The sequence below is a fragment of the Salvelinus fontinalis genome, unplaced genomic scaffold (assembly GCF_029448725.1).
Source record: "Salvelinus fontinalis isolate EN_2023a unplaced genomic scaffold, ASM2944872v1 scaffold_0409, whole genome shotgun sequence".
Lineage (NCBI taxonomy): Eukaryota > Metazoa > Chordata > Actinopteri > Salmoniformes > Salmonidae > Salvelinus > Salvelinus fontinalis.
Window position 1 is genome coordinate 47,313 of NW_026600618.1, and position 24,025 is coordinate 71,337.

A 24,025-nucleotide genomic window follows, 5' to 3' on the forward strand; every position below is an offset into this window, starting at 1 on the left:
GAAGCAACCCCACACATGAATGGTCTCAGGATGCTTTACTGTTGGCATGACACAGGACTGATGGTAGCGCTCACCTTATCTTCTCCGGACAAGCTTTTTTCCGGATGCCCCAAACAATCGTAAAGGGGATTCATCAGAGAAAATGACTTTACCCCAGTCCTCAGCACTCCAATCCCTGTACCTTTTGCAGAATATCAGTCGGTCCCTGATGTTTTTCCTGGAGAGAAGGGGCTTCTTTGCTGCCCTTCTTGACACCAGGCCATCCTCCAAAAGTCTTTGCCTCACTGTGCGTGCAGATGCACTCACACCTGCCTGCTGCCATTCCTGAGCAAGCTCTGTACTGGTCGTGCCCCGATCCCGCAGCTGAATGAACTTTAGGAGACGTTCCTGGCGCTTGCTGGACTTTCTTGGTCGCCCTGAAGCCTTCTTTACAACAATTGAACCGCTCTCCTTGAAGTTCTTGATGATCCGATAAATGGTTGCTGATCTTACTGGCAACAATATCCTTGCCTGTGAAGCCCTTTTTGTGCAACGCAATGATGACGACACGTGTTTCCTTGCAGGTAACCAGGGTTGACAGAGGAATAACATTGATTCCAAGCACCGCCTTCCTTTTGAAGCTTCCAGCCTGTTATTTGAACTCAATCAGCATGACAGAGGGATCTCCAGCCTTGTCCTCGTCAACACTCACACCTGTGTTAACCTCTCTAGGGTAGGTGGGACGGCCGCCAACCAGTGAAATTGCAGAGCGCGAAATTCAAAAATACTAAATTCAAATATTTAACATTCTTGAAAATATATGTGTTATACATCAAAATAAAGCTTCATTTCTTGTTAATCCAGCCACCGTGTCAAATTTCAAAAAGGCTTTACGGCAAAAGTAAACCATGCGATTTTTTTGAGGACAGCGCCCCGCATACAAACACATGAAAATCATATTTCAACCAGGCAGGTGCACCACAAAAGTCAGAAATAGCTATATAATTAATGCCTTACCTTTGAAGATCTTCTTCTGTTGGCACTCCAAAATGTCCCATAATCATCACAAATGGTCCTTTTGTTCGATAATGTCCTTTATGTCCCAAAAATGTCCATTTATTTGGCGCGTTTGATTCAGAAATACACCGGTTTCAACTCGCCCAACATGCCTACAAAGTATCTAATAAGTTACCTGTAAACTTGGTCCAAACATTTCAAACAACGTTCCTAATCCAACCTCAGGTACCCTAAAAAGTAAATAATCGATCAAATTTAAGACGGAATAAACTGTTTCTAATACCGGATAAAAACACTGTGAAGCGCGTTCCAGTTCACGCGCACCAAAACAGTAGAGTTCATCTGGAGTGACACTTACAATCAATAGCACTACTTCTTCATTTCTCAAAAGAAAAACATCGAACAATTTCTAAAGACTGTTGACATCTAGTGGAAGCCATAGGAACTGCAACCAGGTTCCTAAAGAAAAGGGAGTCTCATAGAAAATCATTGGAAAATCCTATGACCTCAATTTTTCCCCCCTTGATGGTTTGTCCTCTGGGTTTCGCCTGCCAAATCAGTTCTGTTATACTCAGACATTATTTTAACAGTTTTAGAAACTTTAGAGTGTTTTCTATCCAAATCATATTATATGCATATCAAATTATATTATATGCAATCAAATTATATGCATATCCTAGCTTTTGGACATGAGGAACAGGTAGTTTACTTTGGGCACGCTTTTCATCTGGATGTCAAAATACTGCCCCCTACCCAAGAGAGGTTAACGAGAGAATCACTGACATGATGTCAGCTGGTCCTTTTGTGGCAGGGCTGAAATGTAGTGGGAATGTTTTTTGGGGATTCAGTTAATTTGCATGGCAAAGAGGGACTTTGCAATTAATTGCAATTCATCTGATCACTCGTCATAACGTTCTGGAGTATATGCAAATTGCCATCATACAAACTGAGTCAGCAGACTTTGTGAAAATTTGTATTTGTGTCATTGTCAAAAATTTTGGCCACGACTGTATATCCCCCCCCCCAAGCAGACAACTCGACGGCCCTGAAAGAACTTAATTGGACTATGTAAACCACATATCCTGAGGCTGCATTTATTGTATCTGTGGATTTTAACAAGGCTAATCTGAAAACAAGGCTCCCTGGGCTGGCAAAATTCTGGATCATTGTTACTCTAACTTCCGCGACGCATACAGAGCCCTCCTTTCGGCAAATCTGACCACGACTCCATTTTGTTGCTCCCAGCCTATACACAGAAACTAAAACAGGAAATGCCCGTGCTCATGTCTGTTCAACGCCAGTCTGACCTATCTGATTCCATGCTTCAAGATTGCTTCGATCTCGTGGACTGGGATATGTTCCGGATAGCGTCAAACAACAACATTGATGTATATGCTGATTCGGTGAGCGAGTTTATTAGCAAGTGCATCGGTGGTGTTATACCCACGGCGACTATTAAAACCCCAACCAGAAACCGTGGATTGATGGCAGCGTTCTCGCAAAACTGAAAGCGCGAACCACTGCTTTTAAATCAGGGCAAGGAGACCGGAAACATGACCGAATACAAACAGTGTAGCTATTCCCTCCGCAAGGCAATCAAACAAGCTAAGCGTCAGTTTAGAGACAAAGTAGAGTCGCAATTCAAAGGCTGAGACACGAGAGGTATGTGGCAGGGTCTACAGTCAATCACGGACTACAAAAAGAAATCCAGCCCCGTCGCGGGCCCCGATGTCTTGCTCCCAGACAAACGAAACAACTTCTTTGCTCGCTTTGAGGACAATACAGTGCCACCGACAGTGCCCGCTACCAAAACCTGCGGGCTCTCCTTCACCGCAGGCAACGTGAGTAAAACATTTAAACGTGTTAACCCTCGCAAGGCTGCCGGCCCAGACGGCATCCCTATCTGCGTCCTCAGAGCATGCGCAGACCAGCTGGCTGGTGTGTTTACGAACATATTCAATCTCTCCCTATCCCAGTCTGCTGTTCCTACATGCTTCAAGAGGGCCACCATTGCTCCTGTTCCCAAGAAAGCTAAGGTAACTGAGCTAAACTATTATCGCCCCGTAGCACTCACTTCCGTCATCATGAAGTGCTTTGAGAGACTAGTCAAGGATCACCTCCACCCTACCTGACACCCTAGACCCACTCCAATTTGCTTACCGCCCAAATAGGTCCACAGACGACGCAATCGCAATCACACTGCCCTATCCCATCTGGACAAGAGGAGTACCTATGTAAAAATGCTGTTCATCGACTACAGCATTTAACACCATAGTACCCTCCAAACTCGTCAACTGGGTACTGGACTTTCTGACGGGACGCCCCCAAGTGGTGAGGGTAGGAAACAACATCTCCACCCCCGCTGATCTTCAACACTGGGGCCTCACAAGGGTGCGTTCTCCAGCCCTCTCCTGTACTCCCTGTTCACCCATGACTGCGTGGCCATGCACGCCTCCAACTCAAACATCAAATTTGCAGATGACACTACAGTGGTAGGCTTGATTACCAACAACGGTGAGGTCCCTCGGAGTGTGGTGTCAGGAAAATGACCTCACTCAACGTCAACAAAACAAAGGAGATGATCGTGGACTTCAGGAAACAGCAGAGGGAGCACCCCCCTATCCACATCGACGGGACAGTAGTGGAGAAGGTGGAAAGTTTCTCTGCATACACATCACGGACAAACTGAAATGGTCCACCCACACAAACAGCGTGGTGAAGAAGGCGCAGCAGCGCCTCTTCAACCTCAGGAGGCTGAAGAAATTTGGCTTGTCACCAAAAAGATCATCAAGGACAACAACCCCCCGAGCCACATCTCATATGTATATACTGTACTCTATACCATCTACTGCATCTTGCCTATGCCGTTTGGCCATCGCTCATCCATATATTTATATGTACATATTCTTATTCATTCCTTTACACTTGTGTGTAAAAGGTAGTTGTTGTGAAATTGTTAGATATTACTGCATGGTCGGAACTAGAAGCACAAGCATTTCGCTACACTCGCATTAACATCTGCTAACCATGTGTATGTTACCAATTATATTTGATTTGATTTGATAGCTGTGGAGTGCGCTTACGGCACGTTCTCACCTCCGTTACACATGTTCAGGTTGACTTTCCCACGGAATCGACCGCATACACTACCAGTCAAAAGTCAGGACACAACTACTCATTCAAGGGTTTTTATTTATTTTTACTATTTTCTACATTGTTGAATAATAGTGAAGACATCAAATCTATGAAATAACACATATGGAATCAGGTAGTAACCAAAAAAGGGTTAAACAAATCAAAATATATTTTATGTTTGAAATTCTTCAAAGTAGCCACCGTTTGCCTTTCACACGCTTGGCATTCTCTCAACCAGCTTCAAGAGGTAGTCACCTGGAATGCTTTTCAATTAACAGATGTGCCTTATTAAAGTTAATTTGTGGAATTTCTTTCTTAATGTGTTTGAGCTAATCAATTGTGACAAGGAAGGGGGGTATACAGAAGATAGCCCTATTTGGTAAAATACCAAGTCCATTATATGTCAAGAACAGCTTAAATAAGCAAAGAGTAACAATTGTCCATCATTACTTTAAGACACGAAGGTCAGTCAACCCGGAAAATTTCAAGAACTTCAAGTTACTTCAAATGCAGTCGCAAAAACCATCAAGCGCTATGATGGAACTGGCTCTCATGAGGACCTCCACAGGAAAGGAAGACCCAGAGTTACCTCTGCTGCAAAGGATAAGTTCATTAGAGTTACCAGCCTCAGAAATTGCAACCCAAATAAATGCTTCACAAAGTTCAAGTAACAGACACATCTCAACGTTCTCTGTTCAGAGGAGACTGTGTGAATCAGGCCTTCGTGGTTGAATTGCTGGTAAGGAAACCACTACTAAAGGACACCAATAATAATAAGAGACTTGCTTGGGCCAAGAAACACGAGCAATGAACCTTAGACCGGTGGAAATCTGTCTTTTCGCCTGATGAATCCAAATTTTACATTTTTGGTTCCAAACACAGTGTGTTTGCGAGATGCGAGTAGGTGAACGGATGGTCTCCGCAAGTGTGGTTCCCACCGTGAAGTATGGAGGTGCGATGGTGTGGGGGGTGCTTTCCTGGTGACACTGTCAGTGATTTTATTTAGAATTCAATGGACACTTAATCAGGCTACGTTCTGCAGCGATACGCCAATCCTTTCTGGTTGGTGCTTAGTGGGACTATCATTTGTTTTTCAACAGGACAATGACCCAAAACACACCTCCAGGCTGTGTAAAGGCTATTTGACCAAGGAGAGTGATTGACTGCTGCATCAGATGACCTGGCCTCCACAATCACCGGACCTCAACCCAATTGAGATGGTTTGGGATGAGTTGGACTGCGGAGTGAAGGAAAAGCAACCAACAAGTGCTCAGCATATGTGGGAACTACTTCAAGACTGTTGAAAAGCTAATTGACAGAATGCCAAGAGTGTGCAAAGGGTGGCTACTTTGGCAAAGTGTGGCTACTTTGAAGAATCTCAAATATAAAATATATTTACTGAACAGAAATGTAAATGCATCCTTCCGAGTGGCACAGCGTCTAAGGCACTGCATTGTGCATTAATACAGATTCTGGTTTGATACCCAGCTCTGTCAGAGCCGTCCACGACCAGGAGAGCCAATTGGCCCAGTGTCATCCGGGTTGGAGGAGGGTTTGGCCTGTCAGGATGTCCTTGTCCCGTCGCGCTCTAGCGACTCCTATGGCGGACTGGGCACATGCACGCTGACACGGTCACCAGGTGTAAGGTGTTTCCTCCAACACAAAAGTGCGGCTGGCTTATGGGTTAATTGTGCATCGTGTCAAGAAGCTGTGCGGTTGTGTTTCGGAGGACGCATGGCTCTTGACGGTCGCCTCTCCCGAGTCCGTACGGGAGTTGCAGCGATGAGACAAGACTGTAACCATCAATTGATGAAAAAGGGGGTAAAAAATATAAATATAATAATCCTTTTTTTTTTTTTTTTTTTCTGCCCCAAATATTTTCACATTCTTTTTACTTTACCCAAAATATCATGCCATTAGTGATTTAGTCAAATGTAAAAATGTATGAACATCTAAATCAACATTGTGTCGAACCCATGGGGAGATGTTACAGATGTGCTTTGTGTCTGTGTCCAATGTAAAAAAATATATAATAATAATACTTTTTGACAATTACTTATTTACTTATTTTAGGTTTCAGGAAGTGTGTAGGTCACATTCTGTATCATACAGCTATGTATATCTTACAACTATGAAGGTTATATATTTACAACCACCTGCTGATAGGAATACAGCGATGTCTGTGTTTTGAGTGTCCTAGAACTGTCTAGTTTTTTGTTTTCTGACTTATAAAACAGAATAAGTAATGTAACTGTATTACCAGGAAGCTTTACAACATCATTTGTTTAAAAATCACACCAAGATTGTTTAAATTATGAAATGTTTGAAAACTGGCCTCAGGTTGAGGGATCTGATTTGAATTAAACCTCATAGCAAGGCAGTTTTATCATGTGGAGATTTCATTCTGTTCTCGCTTTAAATAAACACTGTCTTTGGCAGGAGGAAAACCAAACTTGGAGGAACCAGAGATGTCCAAACCAGCAAGAAGACACCTCTGCTCTCAGATTGGAAAGAGTTTTGCCAAGTTAGGAAGCCTGAAAAGACACGAGAGAAATCTCACAGGGGAGAAGCCTTACCACTGCTCCCAGTGTGGAAAGAGTTTTATCCAGTTAGCAAGCCTGAAAGCTCATGACCGAATACACACAGGGGAGAAGCCTTACCACTGCTCCCATTGTGGAAAGTGTTTTAGGCAGCAAGGAAGCCTGAAAGTTCATGACCGAATACACACAGGTGAAAAGCCTTACAACTGCTCCCATTGTGGAAAGAGTTTTAACAGATTAGGAGGCCTAATAGCTCATGAGCGAATACACACGGGGGAGAAGCCATACCGTTGCGCCCAGTGTGGAAAGAGTTTTGGCTCATTGGGAAACCTGCAATCTCATGCACGATTACACACAGGGGAGAAGCCATACCATTGCCCCCAGTGTGGAAAGAGTTTTCGAATGTTAGGAAACCTGCAATCTCATGTGCGAATACACACTGGGGAGAAGCCATACCATTGCGCCCAGTGTGGAAAGAGTTTTAGCATGTTAGGAAACATGAAAGCTCATGAGCAAATACACACAGGGGATAAGCCTTACCACTGCTCCCAGTGTGGAACTAGGTTTACCAGGTTAGGAAGCCTGAAAAGACATGTGGACACACACATTTCCATTGCGCCCTGTGTGGAATGAGTTTTAACCATTTAGGAAACCTAATTAGAAATGAGAGAATACACACAGGGGAGAAGCCTTTCTATTGCGCCTAGTGTGGAAAGAGTTTTTGCTCGTTAGGAAACATGTTCTAAATACACCCCTGGGAGAAATGATCTAAATACACCCCTGGGAGAAATGATCTAAATACACCCCTGGGAGAAATGATCTAAATACACCCCTGGGAGAAATGATCTAAATACACCCCTGGGAGAAACAAATGTCACTTAAAAGGGATGTGAGAATCCACAGAAAAATAACTTCTCCTGCTGTGTAAACTGATATTTCACATCACATTGACTTTAAATTCATCAGAGAACTTACACAGTGTTCCCATTGTCTTATATTGTTGACTGAGAATGTGTTTACTTGTTTATACCATATGAAATTGAATTGTACAAAGTATACTAAAACATATATTTGAATGTGTTTATTAGAAAACATGAAGTGAATTTTGGAGTATTTCAGTTTGAATATAGAGTAGATTAGATTCCATGTGTTTAAATGGTCCTTGTTTAAACTCTGACATTGTGTGTGTTTATCTGGGTGTGTCATTCCTCCAGCACTATAGATAATCAGAATAAGACCTTCAAAATGTATTGGAAAGGAGCATCAAGCTCATCACATGCAGTTTCACCACCCTGTGAAGTTCATAACTTATTTCATCTGTAGCCTAATAAACTACATGGGTTCCCAAGTCGTAGAGTGAGGACCACACAACATATCATCATGTGACTCCAAGTTAACTAAGATGTGATGGTTATTATATAAATATTTGTGGATAAAGGAGATTCCACCTCCATTTCTCGCTTAGACATTTTTACTGACACAAAAAGACCCCACCATGTCAAATGAACTAACAAATTGTCTGTCGGCATTTATAAAATTGTGGAATGAAGATCAGACAGTGAAGAGACTCCAGGGACAGTGATGAAGGCTGTAGGAATGAAGATCAGACAGTGAAGAGACTCCAGGGGCGGTGATGAAGGCTGTGGGAATGAAGATCAGACAGTATACAGCCTCCACTCCCCTGTCTGTGGTCAGGTGGGGGAGTGGGCGATCCAGCATGCGGGGAACAGGCTCCTTTCTACTGCCATTCTGGTGTCTGAATACCTACCAACAAAGACTACAACTGCTTCACACAATGGGAGTGGCTACCATTGACCTCCACACTTTCTTTCATAACCAGGAAACCCATGTTTAACCAGCAGTGTTCCCACTATGGAAGAAGGAGCAGGAAGCTGTCATCCAGTCTCTCAGAAAACCATGTTGAGCCATCATTGTTCTTATATTGTCCATGTTGAAGTTATTCAGGTGCATAATACATTGACTCTGTACTGGTACCTCCTGTATATAGCCTCCACATTGACTCTGTACTGGTACCCCCTGTATATAGCCTCCACATTGACTCTGTACTGGTACCTCCTGTATATAGCCTCCACATTGACTCTGTACTGGTACCCCCTGTATATAGCCTCCACATTGACTCTGTACTGGTACCTCCTGTATATAGCCTCCACATTAACTCTGTACCTGTACCCCCTGTATACAGCCTCCACATTGACTCTGTACTGGTAACCCCTGTATATAGCCTCCACATTAACTCTGTACTGGTACCTCCTGTATATAGCCTCCACATTGACTCTGTACTGGTACCCCCTGTATATAGCCTCCACATTGACTCTGTACTGGTACCTCCTGTATATAGCCTCCACATTAACTCTGTACTGGTACCCCCTGTATATAGCCTCCACATTGACTCTGTACTGGTACCCCCTGTATATAGCCTCCACATTGACTCTGTACTGGTACCCCCTGTATATAGCCTCCTTATTGACTCTGTACCGCTACCCCCTGTATATAGCCTCCACATTGACTCTGTACTGGTACACCCTGTATATAGCCTCCACATTGACTCTGTACTGGTACACCCTGTATATAGCCTCCACATTGACTCTGTACCGCTACCCCCTGTATATAGCCTCCACATTGACTCTGTACTGGTACACCCTGTATATAGCCTCCACATTGACTCTGTACTGGTACCCCCTGTATATAGCCTCCACATTGACTCTGTACTGGTACCCCCTGTATATAGCCTCCACATTGACACTGTACTGGTACCTCCTGTATAAAGCCTCCACATTGACTCTGTACCGCTACCCCCTGTATATAGCCTCCACATTGACTCTGTACTGGTACCCCCTGTATATTGCCTCCACATTGACTCTGTACTGGTACCCCATGTATATTGCCTCCACATTGACTCTGTACCGGTACCCCCTGTATATAGCCTCCACATTGACTCTGTACTGGTACCCCCTGTATATAGTCTCCACATTGACTCTGTACCGGTACCCCCTGTATATAGCCTCCACATTGACTCTGTACCGGTACCCCCTGTATATAGCCTCCACATTGACTCTGTACTGGTACCCCCTGCATACAGCCTCCACATTGACTCTGTACTGGTACCCCCTGTATATAGCCTCCACATTGACACTGTACTGGTACCTCCTGTATATAGCCTCCACATTGACTCTGTACAGGTACCCCCTGTATATAGCCTCCACATTGACTCTGTACTGGTACCCCCTGTATATAGCCTCCACATTGACTCTGTACTGGTACCCCCTGTATATAGCCTCCACATTGACTCTGTACCGGTACCCCCTGTATAAAGCCTCCACATTAACTCTGTACTGGTACCCCCTGTATATAGCCTCGTTATTGTTATTTTATTGTTACTGTTTTTTCTTTAGTTTATTTAGTAAATATTTTCTTAACCAACAATGTAGTTAAGAAAATAAGAGTTAAGTGCTTGTCAGTAAACATTTCACTGTCAGGTCACCTATTGTATTCAGCGCATGTGACATAACATTTGATTATGAATATGGAGTATGTCAGTTTCAATGTTACGTCTTTGATTAAATTAGATGTTTCAAACTCAGGCGCTGTGTGTGTGTGTGTGTGTGTGTGTGTGTGTGTGTGTGTGTGTGTGTGTGTGTGTGTGTGTGTGTGTGTTTATCTCCGTCATTCCTTGATCATTCCTTGTGGTCCTGTAGCTCAGTTGGTAAAGTATGGTGCTTGTAAAATCAGGGTTGTGGGTTTGATTCCTGGGACCATCCATATGTAAAGTGTTATCATAACTGCAAATCACTTTGGATAAAAGTGTCTGCTAAATGGCACATATTCTCGTCCGGAACAGCTGATGCCCTCATGCATGCCTCAGTGTTGATTGCTTCGAAGCAGGCATAGAAGTAATCTAGCTCGTCTGGTAGGCTCGTGTCACTGGGCAGCTCGCGGCTGTGCTTCCCTTTGTAGTCTGTAGTAGTTTGCAGGCCCTGCCACATCCGACGGGCTTCGGAGCCGGTGTAGTACGATTAGATCTTAGTCCTGTATTGGCGCTTTTCCTGTTTGATGGTTCGTCTGAGGCCATAGCAGGATATCTTATTAGCTTCCGGGTTATTAAGAGTCCCGCACCTTGAAAGCGGCAGCTCTACCCTTTAGCTCAGTGCGGATGTTGCCTGTAATCCATAGCTTCTGGTTGCGGTGTGTACGTGCAGTCACTGTGGGGGCGACGTCCTCAATGCACTTATTGATAAAGCCAGTGACTGATGTGGTGTACTCCTCAATGCCATCGGAAGAATCCTGGAACATATTCCAGTCTTTGCTAGCAAAAGAGTCCTGGCATTACACATCTGGCTAAAAGACTACTGTAGCTCTGCTGGAGTCACTTTTATTGATAACTTTGACACCTTCTGGAAACAGTGTCACGTTCCTGACCTATTTCTGTTAGTTTGTTATATGTGTTAGTTGGTCAGGACGTGAGTTTGGGTGGGCATTCTATGTTTTCTGTTTCTATGTTGGTTTTTGGGTTGCCTGGTATGGCTCTTAATTAAAGGCAGGTGTTTGGCGTTCCTCTAATTAAGAGTCATATTTAGGTAGGCGTTGTCACAGTGTTCGTTGTGGGTGATTGTCTTCCGTGTCTGTGTCTGTACACCACGCGGGACTGTTTACGGTTTGTTCGGTTTGTGTAGCCTATGTTCCTATTCGTGCGTTTTTCTTGTTTTATGTAAGTACGTCGTCTAGGTCTGTCTACACCGTTTGTTGTTTTTGTTAGTTTAGTCAAGTTCGTGTTTTCGTTAATAAATATGTCATTTCACTACGCTGCGCCTTGGTTCCCTCAATACTCCTCCTCTTCAGATGAAGAGGAGGAGGACTGCCGTTACAGAATCACCCACCAAAAATCCAGAACCAAGCAGCGGAATTTCGAGCAACGGGAGAGTATACAGGACTTGTGGAGTTGGGAGCAAGTATTTAACGGAGAAGGACCATGGGCTAAAGTGAATCACCGTCCATGGGAACAGCTGGAGGCAGTTCGGAGAGCGGAGGAAAAGAGAGAGAGGAACCGGAGTTATGAGGGGACGCGTCTTGCACGGAAGCCCAAAAAGCCCGTGAGTAACACCCAAAAATTTCTTGGGGGGGGGGCTAAGAGGTAGTGGGCCAAGGGCAGGTAGGAGACCTGCGCCCACTTCCCAGGCTTACCGTGGAGAGCGGGAGTACGGGCAGGCGCCGTGTTACGCAGTAGAGCGCACGGTGTCTCCTGTACGAGTGCATAGCCCAGTGCGGGTTATTCCACCTCCCCGCACTGGTAGGGCTAGATTGGGCATTGAGCCAGGTGTCATGAGGCCGGCTCAACGCGTCTGGTCTCCAGTGCGTCTCCTCGGGCCGGCATACATGGCACCTGCCTTACGCATGGTTTCCCCGGTTCGCCTACATAGCCCGGTTCCCTTCTCCGGTTGCCTCTGCTCTCCTCAGTGCCTCCAGTGCCGGTACCACGCACCAGGTATAGAGTAGGCTTTGAGAGTCCAATGTGCCCTGTCCCTGCTCCCCGCACTAGCACGAAGGTGCGTGTCCTTAGCCCGGTGCCTCCAGTTCCGGCACCACGCACCAGGTCTACAGTGCGCCTTATCCGGCCAGAGCCATCCGTCTCCCCAGCGCCATCTGAGCCATCCGTCTCCCCAGCGCCATCTGAGCCATCCGTCTCCCCAGCGCCGTCTGAGCCATCCGTCTGCAATGAGCCTGCAAAGCCGCCCGTCTGCCATGAGCCTGCAAAGCCGCCCGTCTGCCATGAGCCTACAGAGCCGTCCGCCAGACAGAAGCCGCTAGAGCCGCCCGCCAGACAGGAGCCGCTAGAGCCGTCCGTCAGACAGGATCTGCCAGAGCCGCCAACCAGACAGGATCTGCCAGAGCCGCCAACCAGACAGGATCTGCCAGAGCCGCCAACCAGACAGGATCTGCCAGAGCCGCCAGCCAGACAGGATCTGCCAGAGCCACCAGCGAGCCATGAGCAGCCAGAGCCGTCAGAGAGCCATGAGCGTCGAGAGCCGTCAGCCTGCCATGAGCGTCGAGAGCCGTCAGCCAGCCATGAGCGTCGAGAGCCGTCAGCCAGCCATGAGCGTCGAGAGCCGTCAGCCAGCCATGAGCGTCGAGAGCCGTCAGCCAGCCATGAGCGTCGAGAGCCGTCAGCCAGCCATAAGCGTCGAGAGCCGTCAGCCTGCCATGAGCGTCCAGATTCGTCAGTCAGCCATGAGCTGCCCTTCAGCCAGAAACGGCTATATACCCAGAACTGCCCCTCAGTCCAGAGCTGTCTCTCTGTCCGGAGCTGCCCTTCAGTCCGGAGTTGCCCCTCTATCCTGATCTCCCTCTCTATCTTGAGCTACCTCTATTTTCTGATCTATCCCTCTGTCTGGTGCTATCCCTCTGTCTTGATTTATCTCTCTGTCCCGGTGCTGTCCCTGTCATTGATGTTACTAAGAGGATTTTGTGGGGGTAAATTGAGGGTGGACATTTTTAGGGGGAGAGGGAGGCTAGGATTGATTATGGTGGGGTGGGGACCTCGCCCGGAGCCTGAGCCACCCCCGTGGTCAGATGCCCACCCAGACCCTCCCCTAGACTTTGTGCTGGTGCGCCCGGAGTTCGCACCTTATGGGGGGGGTTATGTCACGTTCCTGACCTATTTCTGTTAGTTTGTTATGTGTTAGTTGGTCAGGACGTGAGTTTGGGTGGGCATTCTATGTTTTCTGTTTCTATGTTGGTTTTTGGGTTGCCTGGTATGGCTCTTAATTAGAGGCAGGTGTTTGGCGTTCCTCTAATTAAGAGTCATATTTAGGTAGGCGTTGTCACAGTGTTCGTTGTGGGTGATTGTCTTCCGTGTCTGTGTCTGTTCACCACGCGGGACTGTTAACGGTTTGTTCGGTTTGTGTAGTCTATGTTTCCTATTCGTGCGTTCTTCTTGTTTTATGTAAGTTCGTCGTTTAGGTCTGTCTACACCGTTTGTTGTTTTTGTTAGTTTAGTCAAGTTCGTGTTTTCGTTAATAAATATGTCATTTCACTACGCTGCACCTTGGTTCCCTCAATACTCCTCCTCTTCAGATGAAGAGGAGGAGGACTGCCGTTACAAACAGAAGATACTCTACATGAATGACGGAGTCCATCTAAATCATCTTGGTTCCTGGACTCTGTCCACACATTTCAAGGCTGTGTTGAAACAATGACTGGTAAATGATCCAGGACCAGCTCAGTTAATCCCTTCCATTGTGACAATGACTGGTAAATGATCCAGGACCAGCTCAGTTAATCCCTTCCATTGTGACAATGACTGGTAAATGATCCAAGATCAGCTCAGTTAATCCCTACCATTGTGACAATGACTGGTAACTGATCCAAGATCAGCTCAGGTAATCCCTACCATTGTGATAATGAGTTGTCGTAATGCTGCATCAATTGTACATGATCTTAGGGGCGTTGGCAAACACAATGTAAGTCATTTCATTTATGTACCCCTAATTGCACCGAATAATCTGTTTATCCTACAGCTACTGCATGAGCCTATAACCCAGAGTTACACTGTTGTCAGTGTGCAATAGTAGGAAGACCACTTTATGAAGCTCACCCTGTAGTATCAGCTCCAGTGTAAATAACATGAGTAAGTCTACCTCTGTTAATAAACATTAAAAACCTTTGGTGATACAGTGGTAGCAATACATGGTTATAACATCTACCGAAAAGACAGAAATGCCAACAGAGGCAGTGTCTATATTCAGAACCACATTCCTGTAAAGCTTAGAGACGATCTCATGTTAAATACTGTTGAAGTTATATGGCTACAGGTTCATCTGCCTCACCTGAAGCCCATTCTTGTGGGAAGCTGCTATAGACCACCATGGGCTAACAGTCAGTATCTGGATAATATGTGTGAAATGCTTGATAATGTATGTGATATCAACAGAGAAGTATATTTTCTGGGTGATTTAAATATTGACTGGCTTTCATCAAGCTGACCACTTTCAACCTGGATCAGGTTATCAATCAGGTTATCAATCAGGTTATCAATCAACCTACCAGGGTAGTTACAAACAGCACAGGAATTATATCATCAACATGTATTGATCACATCTTTACTAACGCTGCAGAAATGTGTTTTAAAACAGTATCCAGATCCATCAGATGTAGTGATCACAATATAGTAGCCATGTTTAGGAAAACCACAGTTCCAAAGGCTGGGCCTAATATTGTGTATAAGAGGTTATACAATAAGTTTTGTAGTGATTCATATGTTGCTGATGTAAATAATATTTTTTGGTCCGTGGTGTGTAATGAGAACAACCAGATGCTGCCCTTGATACATTTATGAAACAACTTATTCCAGTTACTAATAAGCATGCAGCCATTAAGAAAATGGCTGTAAAAACTGTTAAATCCCCTTGGATTGATGAGGAATTGAAAAATTGTATGTTTGAGAGGGATGAGGCAAAAGGTTTGGCAATTAAGTCTGGCAGCAACAACTGATTGGCAAACGTACTGCAAATTAAGAAATCATGTGACTAAACTAAAGAAAAAGAAACTACACTAGGAAACAAAGATAAATTATATAAAGAATGATAGTAAAAAGCTTTGGGGCAACTTAAATGACATTTTGGGGATAAAAGCCAACTCGGCTCCTTCATTTCTTGAATCAGATGGCTCATTGAATCAGATGGCTCATTGAATCAGACGGCTCATTGAATCAGATGGGTCATTGATTCAGATGGCTCATTGAATCAGATGGCTCATTGAATCAGACGGCTCATTGAATCAGATGGCTCATTGAATCAGATGGCTCATTGAATCAGATGGCTCATTGAATCAGACGGCTCATTGAATCAGACGGCTCATTGAATCAGACGGCTCATTGAATCAGACGGCTCATTGAATCAGATGGCTCATTGAATCAGACGGCTCATTGAATCAGACGGCTCATTCATCACAAAACCCACTGATATTGCCAACTACTTTAATTATTTTTTCATTGGCAAGATTAGCAAACTTAGGCATGACATGCCAGCAACAAACGCTGACACTACACATCCAAGTATATTGGACCAAATTATGAAAGACAAGCATTGTAATTTTGAATCTGTAAAGTGTGGAAGAGGTGAAACAATTGTTGTCTATCAACAATGACAAGTCACCGGGGTCTGACAACATGGAGGGACCAAATTATGAAAGACAAGCATTGTCATTTAGAATTCCGTAAAGTCAGTGTGGAAGAGGTGAAAAAATTATTGTTGTCTATCAACAATGACAAGCCACCGGGGTCTGACAATCTAGATGGAAAATTACTGAGGATAATAGCGGCCGATATTGCCACTCCTATTTGCCTTTTTCTTTAATTTAAGCCTGCTAGAGAGCGTGTCCCCTCAGGCCCTCAGGCCTGGAGGGAAGCTAAAGTCATTCCACTACCCAAGAATAGTAAAGCCCCCTTTACTGGCTGAAATAGCCCACCAATCAGCCTTGTGTTTGACCAGATACAATGCTATTTTACGGTAAACAAATTGACAACAGAGTTTCAGCACGCATATAGGGAAGGACACTTAACAAGTACAGCACTTACACAAATGACTGATGATTGGCTGAGAGAAATTGATGATGAAACGTTTTTTGGGGCTGTCTTGTTAGACTAGAGTGCAGCTTGACAGTATCGATCATAGTCCGCTGCTGGAAAAAGGTATGAGTTATGGCTTTACACCCTCTGCTATAATGTGGATAAAGAGTTACTTGTCTAACAGAACACAGAGGGTGTTCTAGAATGGAAGCCTATCAAATATAATCAAGTTAGAATCAGGAATTCCTCAGGGTAGCTGTTTAGGCTTTTTTTCAATCGTTACAAACGACATGCCACTGACTTTGGGTAAAGCCAGTGTGTCTATGTATGCGGATGACTCAACACTGTACACATCAGCTACTACAGCAACTGAAATGACTGCAACACTCAACAAAGAGCAGCAGTTAGGTTCAGAATGGGTGGCAAGGAATAAGTTAGCCCTAAATATTTCTAAAACTAAAAGCATTGTATTTGGACAAAACACTCACTAAACCCTAAACCTCAACTAAATTGTGTAATAAATAATGTGGAAATTGAGCAAGTTGAGATGACTAAACTCTTGGAGTAACACTAGATTGTAAACTGTCATGTTCAAAACATATTGATGCAGTAGTAGCTAAGATGGGGAGAAGTCTGTCTATAATAAAGTGATGCTCTGCCTTAACAACACTATCAACAAGGCAGGTCCTACAGGCCTTGTCGCACCTTGACACTGTTCAGTCGTGTGGTCAGGTGCCACAAAAAAGGGCTCAGGAAAATTGCAATTGTCTCAGAACAGGGCAGCACGGCTGGCCCTTAGATGTACACAGAGAGCTAATATTAATAATATGCATGTCAATTTCTCCTGGCTCAAAGTGGAGGAGAGATAGACCTCATCACTACTTGTATTTGTGAAAGGTATTGACATGTTAGAATGCACCGAGCTGTCTGTCTAGCTACTGACACACAGCTTGGACACTCATGCATACCCCACAAGACATGCCACCAGAGGTCTCTTCACAGTCCCCAAGTCCAGAACAGACTATGGGAGGTGCACAGTACTACATAGAGCCATGACTACATGGAACTCTATTCCACATCAAGTAACTGATGCAATCTGTAAAATCAGATGAAACAACTGATTAAGAAAACACCTTATGGAACAGTGGGAACTGTGAAGCAACACAAACATTGGCACAGACACGCACACACACACACACACACACACACACACACACACACACACACACACACACACACACACACACACACACACACACACACACACACACACACACACACACACACACACACACACACACACACACAATAACATACACACTATACACACACATGTATTTAGTACTGTGGTAGTGGTAGGGTAGGGGCGTAGTAGGGGCCTGAGGGCACACAGTAATGTTGTGAAATCTGTGAATGTATTGTAATATTTTTTAAATTGAATAAACTGCCTTAATTTTGCTGGACCCCAGGAAGAGTAGCTTCTGCTTTGGCAGCAACTAATGGGGATCCATAATAAATACAAAGCAAATATACATTGTAAACAGACTGTGTATATTTATATTCCAGACTCTGACATGGGTCGTTCTACTATTTCTATATTTCTAAATCCTTAAAATAAATTGTGGGGATTTGCGTGGATTGTTTTGTGTTGTTAAATATTACTGCACTGTTTCTCCACATTCGCGATAACATCAGAGAAATATGTGTATGTGATCAATAACATTTCATTTGATTTGATCTGGTCAGAGGTGTGCAGACAACAGATGGTGTTTATGGTGCAGAGGACTGTGGACTCAGTGGAGGACATCCCAGCCACTTGGCAGTGTTGACACTCCTACTTCCTATCTGACTGGTAGTAGGACTTCACTGCTACTTCCTATCTGACTGGTAATAGGACTTCACTCCTACTTCCTATCTGACTGGTAATAGGACTTCACTGCTATTTCATAGTTTTGATGTCTTCATCTATTATTCTACAATGTAGAAAATAGTAAAAATAAAGAAAAACCCTTGAATGAGTAGGTGTGTCCAAACTTTTGATTGGTTCTGTATCCTTATGCTACTATCACATAACATAATGTCAGTGTATGTATCCTTAGATGCTGTGGGAATGTGTTATATTGTGTACATGTTCCCCCTGTAGATAATTAAGATACTGAGTTGGTGTTTTATGCTGGGTTTCTGTATAGACATTAAGCTGTATTTTAAAAACATATTGATGAGTTAGTTAATTAAGATGCTGAGGTGGGGTTTTAGGCTGGGTTTCTGTATAGACATTAAGCTGTCTTTTAAAAACATATTGATGAGTTAGTTCATTAAGATGCTGAGGTGGTGTTTTAGGCTGGGTTTCTGTATAGACATTAAGCTGTATTTTAAAAAAACATATTGATGAGTTAGTTAATTAAGATGCTGAGTATGAAAAGGGTCTTCTATAGAAATAGGTCAGGCCTCTTGCTTAATAGTACAAAGCAGATCATTCAATCGATGTTCTTACTGGTCCTAGACTGTGGTGACATCATCTATATGAATGCAGCTGCCACTTCATTAAAGCCATTAGATGCATTTGACCACAATGCACTTTGTTTTATTATGGGTACAGGTTCAGTGCACATCCCTGCATTCTCCATCAGGAAGTAGGCTGACCCTCTTTGTGGTCACGTAGGTCCATTCATTGCTCTCTTTGCATTTATAAAGCTCTTTGACAGTAACTCCCTCTGTAGCTAACATCTACAATAACCATTAGAGGTAAGAGTTGGTGTTATCAGACACAGTCTCAGGGATGGCTAGCTCTGGGAATTCCTTTGGTCTGTACAGAGTTAGGTAAATCAGCTCTTTGCCCCTTACTTGTGGAATAATCTCCAAACTTCTCTAAACATTTGTTTTGGTGACTCTGGGTTAATTCAGACTTCTGAATGAGGACTGGTTACAACTTACTTACAAAACCTTTAAAGGAGTTCATGAAACCATTCAGTCATGGATGTATGTAAACATATTTACCAGGTATTGCTTGTTACAGAAGACTACTGTTGTATATTAAATAGCCATTCATCACTGTTACACCTCCTTGATGTGATGCTTGTCCATGTGTGAATAGTGGTTTCCAAAAAGTTATTACCACCCTAAACCAGAATGATAAATTACCTTTAGAACAGAATAAAACATTAATGTCCATCCAGGATGGAAATGTTTGGCATCACCTGCTTGATCCACGTTTCTGTAAAAGCAGATTAAATTACTTCTCCTAAAGTCCTCTTCAAATGTAGCCCTTGTCCCTAAGTCGTCCAGTTTGTTATTTAATGACAGCACATTTGACAGGGTGACCACCCGGAGCGGGTGAGTTCTTCCCCGCCTCCGTAATTTGTTCCTGATAACACCTCTTGAGCCTCGCTTCTTCTTAGTTAACCTTTTTTTTTTGTAGAACAACCATCAGGCAAGGCAATGCTGTTTTGGAGAGTGTGAGCTTTTATCTCGGAAAGAGAGCAGAAACTCACGGGAGTAGGTGATGGTGGTTGATTTACTCACTGAATCCATACAACTTCCGGTAGTGATTGTAACATTTCTGCATATTACAGCGATTAGGATTAAGGTCATCACACATGCCACGAACAATACACTTTTCAACTTGCGACGGACTTAGATTTAGACTACACGAAACAGAATTGAACATATAACTATAATAATATAATAAGCAAACAAACACTTCACGCAGGTGAGCTCAGGGACTGGCGACAGTGCGACGCCCCCAACACGTTCTTTCTCATTTTCTTTTGTACCACTATTACTTTGGGGTTCTAATCCCCCTCTGTCAACATCCGCACTGTGAACACATCTGTAACATTCATGAACCTTCACTATCTTCATCCCTAAACTAGCAACAATAACTATTGTCTATTGTTACTCTCAATGACCTTCCTGGCCATATGAAAGCCTAGCTAAATACAATGTTGGTGTCAGTTTTCATGTCTTTTATTATGCAAACATTTGTTTATTAGTTTATATTTCTCATTAAGAATAATGTTGTTTTAATTCTATATGGGTCACGCCTGGTTTTGGTCATGTGTTCTCTTATGGATCAATTATTTTAATTAGAATATAGCAATGATGCTCTTTCCTCAATCACTTACAGAGTATTCAGACTTTACAGCCGTATTCTAAAATGTATTAAATGAAACAATTTCCTCAGCAATCTACACACAATAGCCCATAATGACATCACAATACCCCATAATGACAAAGTGAAAACAGGCTTTTTATAAATTTTAGCAAATGTATTAAAAACAAAAAACAGAAATACTTTATTTACATAAGTATTCAGACCCTTTGCTATATGAGACTCGACATTGAGCTCAGGTGCATCCTGTTTCCATTGATCATCCTTGAGCTGTTTCTACAACTAGATTGGAGTCCACCTGTGGTAAATTCAATTGAATGGACATGATTTGGATAGGCACACACCTGTCTATATAAGGTCCCACAGTTGACAGTGCATGTCAGAGCAAAAACCAAGCCATGAGGTCGAAGGAATTGTCCGTAGAGCAAGTTTTTCCTTGGTTTCCAATTTGTCCCTGCTTTTCTATCTCTCAAAATCACACTTTTAGTAGAAAAACAACAAGATTGGATGTTCTAAGTCCACAACAATACTTAAACCTCATCAGGAGACCACTTTTGAAGTCTGAGGAAAATCTGAAAATTGTATTTTGGGATGTAGATACCTCATTCATGTGGCACCAGCAAGAGCCTTGCTTGGTTGGTGGTGTCTCTGTAGCACACATGTGATTGCAGAGTTTGCTGAACAAATCACAACAGGATTTATGCAAATAGTCATGATATCATTCTGCCAGGTAGGCATAGACTACTTTGTAGTTAACGTTTAATTGACAATGTTTTTGGGAAAGTTTTTCCATCAACCAGAAGATGTTTTTTTCAATCTGCGTTACCCACTCCAGTCAATAGATGGCGATGTGAGTTTTTCAGGTGATGCTTCTTGCGTGACGTATAATCTAGTGGCCAGGACATGAGGCCTCTTCAACAGCGACAGAAGGCTACTGATTCAACCAACGTGGTGTTGTGCTAGCAAACATAAAACCGATGCATTGAAGCGTTTTAGACCAATCATTTGTATATTACTCTTAGTGTTTTGAACATACTTCTGTTTACCTATCTACTAGCTCATTTCAACGTAATTTGCTAGTGAGATTAGCGAATGTTTTAAGTTGATACAGCATTAGGCTATTCGCCCGGAACATGAGCTCACTTAGCAAGACGGAGAAAGAAGCTCTGGTGAAATTAGAGGAAGAAACTTTCAGAATGAAAATGGAGAAAGATCCCATACCATTGAAAGAAGATACTGTAGTGAAAAAAGAGGAAGAACATTTTGGAGTGCAAGAGGAAGAGGAGGCTATCTCATTTAAAGAGGAGAAGAAAGACGTTTTGGGAGTGAAAAAGGAGGAGGAGACTGAAGATCCGATTACCACCAGTGAGTACTGTCTTAAAAACAGGGGCACAAACTATGCAGTTGTTGAACTAATGTGGGGTTTTAAAGGGGCATTATACTGAAGTTAAACACTTGAATATGTTGTTCATTACTGTACCAATCTGCCATTGGTACATATATATTTGTGGGACTTTTCAATTAGATGAATTGAATTCTCCACGTGGTCTATATTAAAGTGCACTAAATCTAATATAACAGGCTTTTAAAATATAATATTGGAGCATAATTTCTACATAACATTTTAAAGTCACCCATTTCATTGAACGATCCGTTTACATTCACAACACAAACAATATTTCAGTTTTTATTTATTTATTTCACCTTTATTTAACCAGGTAGGCTAGTTAAGAACAAGTTCTCATTTACAACTGCGACCTGGCCAAGATAAAGCATAGCAGTGTGAACAGTCAACAACAGAGTTACACATGGAGTAAACAATAAACAAGTTGATAACACAGTAGGGGGGGGGGATCATGATTAATGTGGCCATTTTAGGTCCTTTTTAGACATATTCCTGCCTCTTGTAAGACTCTGTGATTGTAGTAGAATATCTTAAGTTTACCATTTGTTTGATGTTCTCATTCACACAGGAGAGAGACATGACTATCCTGGATCCTCTGGGGAGCCTCAACAACATCCTGATGCTGACGAGTCAGAGAAGAGTCTCTCCAGATCAGAACACCAGATGGTACAGCTTGGTCTGGTCTAACATACAGCTTGCTCTATTGGGGTCTGGGCTGGGTTTCTGTAAAGCACTTTATGACAACAGTGGCAGCAGTGTAACGGATGTGAAATGGCTATCTAGTTAGCGGGTACGCGCTAATAGCGTTTCAATCAGTTACGTCACTTGCTCTGAAACCTAGAAATAGTGGTTCCCCTTGCTCTGCAAGGGCCGCGGCTTTTGTGGAGCGATGGGTAACGACGCTTCGTGGGTGACTGTTGTTGATGTGTGCAGAGGGTCCCTGGTTCGCGCCCGGGGCGAGGGGACGGCGTAAAGTTATACTGTTACATCAGCATCCATAATGATATGTGTCTGTTTCCCCTCTTTATGATTACCAGGACAACGCTAGCCCTTCCTCCCTCCTGGAGTCCCCGTGTCGTGCCTCTCCCGGTAGCACCTTACTGCTGGGTATGAAGAGGTTGTCTGTGCTGCTGGTGGACTGCAGGAAAACAATGGGGCTGGGTGGAACTGTGAGAGGAGGAGAAGAGAAGAAAGGATCACATTTGACTCGTCAAAGTAAGTGCTGTAGTTTAGTTGTAACAAATAAAATAGATCTGCCCACTGGTATCTGTTCCCGGTAGGGCTGTCCCTGACTAATACAAATACAGCTTTGCACACTGTTGGCATTCTCTCAACCAGCTTCATCTGGAATGCTTTTCTAACAGTCTTGAAGGAGGTCTTGTTGAGCATGATGATGAGCACTTGTTGGCTGCTTTTCCTTCACTCTGCGGTCCAACTCATCTCAAACCATCTCAATTGGGTTGAGGACGGGTGATGGAGTGCTGGTCTCCAGACCATGTTGTCTGATGCAGCACTCCATCACTCTCCTTTTTGGTCAAATAGCCTTTACACAGCCTGGAGTTGTGTTGGGTCATTGTCCTGTTGAAAAACAAACAATAGTCCCACTAAGTGCAAACCAGATGGGATGGCGTATCACTGCAGAATGCTGCGGTAGCCATGCTGGTTAAGTGTGTCTTGATTTCTAAATAAATCACTGACAGTGTCACCGGGAAAGCACCCACACACCATCACACCACCTCCTCCATGCCTCACGGTGGGATTCACACATGCAGAGATCATCCGTTCACTCTGTATCTCACAAAGACACGGCGGTTAGAACCTAAAATCTGAAATTTGGACTCATCAGACCAAAGGACAAATTTCCGCCGGTCTAATGTCCACTGCTCGTGTTTCTTTCCCCAAGCAAGTCTCTTGTTCTTATTGGTGTCCTTAAGTAGTGGTTTAATTGCAGCAATTCGACCATGAAGGCCTGATTTACGGTCTCCTCTGAACAGTTGATGTTGAGAGATGTGTCTGTTACTTGAACTGTGAAGAATGTATTTTGTGCTGCGATCTGAGGAATAAATATCTCTGGGAAGAAGGGCAGTGCTTGATGATAAACTACTCAGGGTGTGATTGTGATAACATACATTTGATTGTATTCATCGCGCTGCTAAAACACTCGACCACTGCGACTCCAACTTCCTTGTTGCCTACAGGGCTTTCCTCCCTTTGTCAAATCTGATCCCATCTGGACAAGAGGAATACCTATGTAAGAA

The 24,025-nt window shown here is 43.6% G+C and overlaps 1 protein-coding gene across 2 annotated transcripts in view; it reads left to right on the forward strand.

Annotated features, from left to right (window-relative positions):
* Positions 1 to 24,025, forward strand: part of LOC129845942 (piggyBac transposable element-derived protein 4-like) — a 34,093-nt gene that overhangs the window by 3,936 nt on the left and 6,132 nt on the right. The window contains exons 1-3 of one of the 2 annotated variants that reach the window (XM_055913921.1): positions 21,223 to 21,727; positions 22,336 to 22,433; positions 22,805 to 22,982. In XM_055913921.1, the coding sequence (XP_055769896.1) occupies positions 21,496 to 21,727; positions 22,336 to 22,433; positions 22,805 to 22,982 (508 nt within the window). In that variant the 5' untranslated portion in view covers positions 21,223 to 21,495. Of the gene's footprint in view, positions 1 to 21,222; positions 21,728 to 22,335; positions 22,434 to 22,804; positions 22,983 to 24,025 lie in introns of those variants that run through there. The other variant, XM_055913920.1, reaches the window with a different exon arrangement.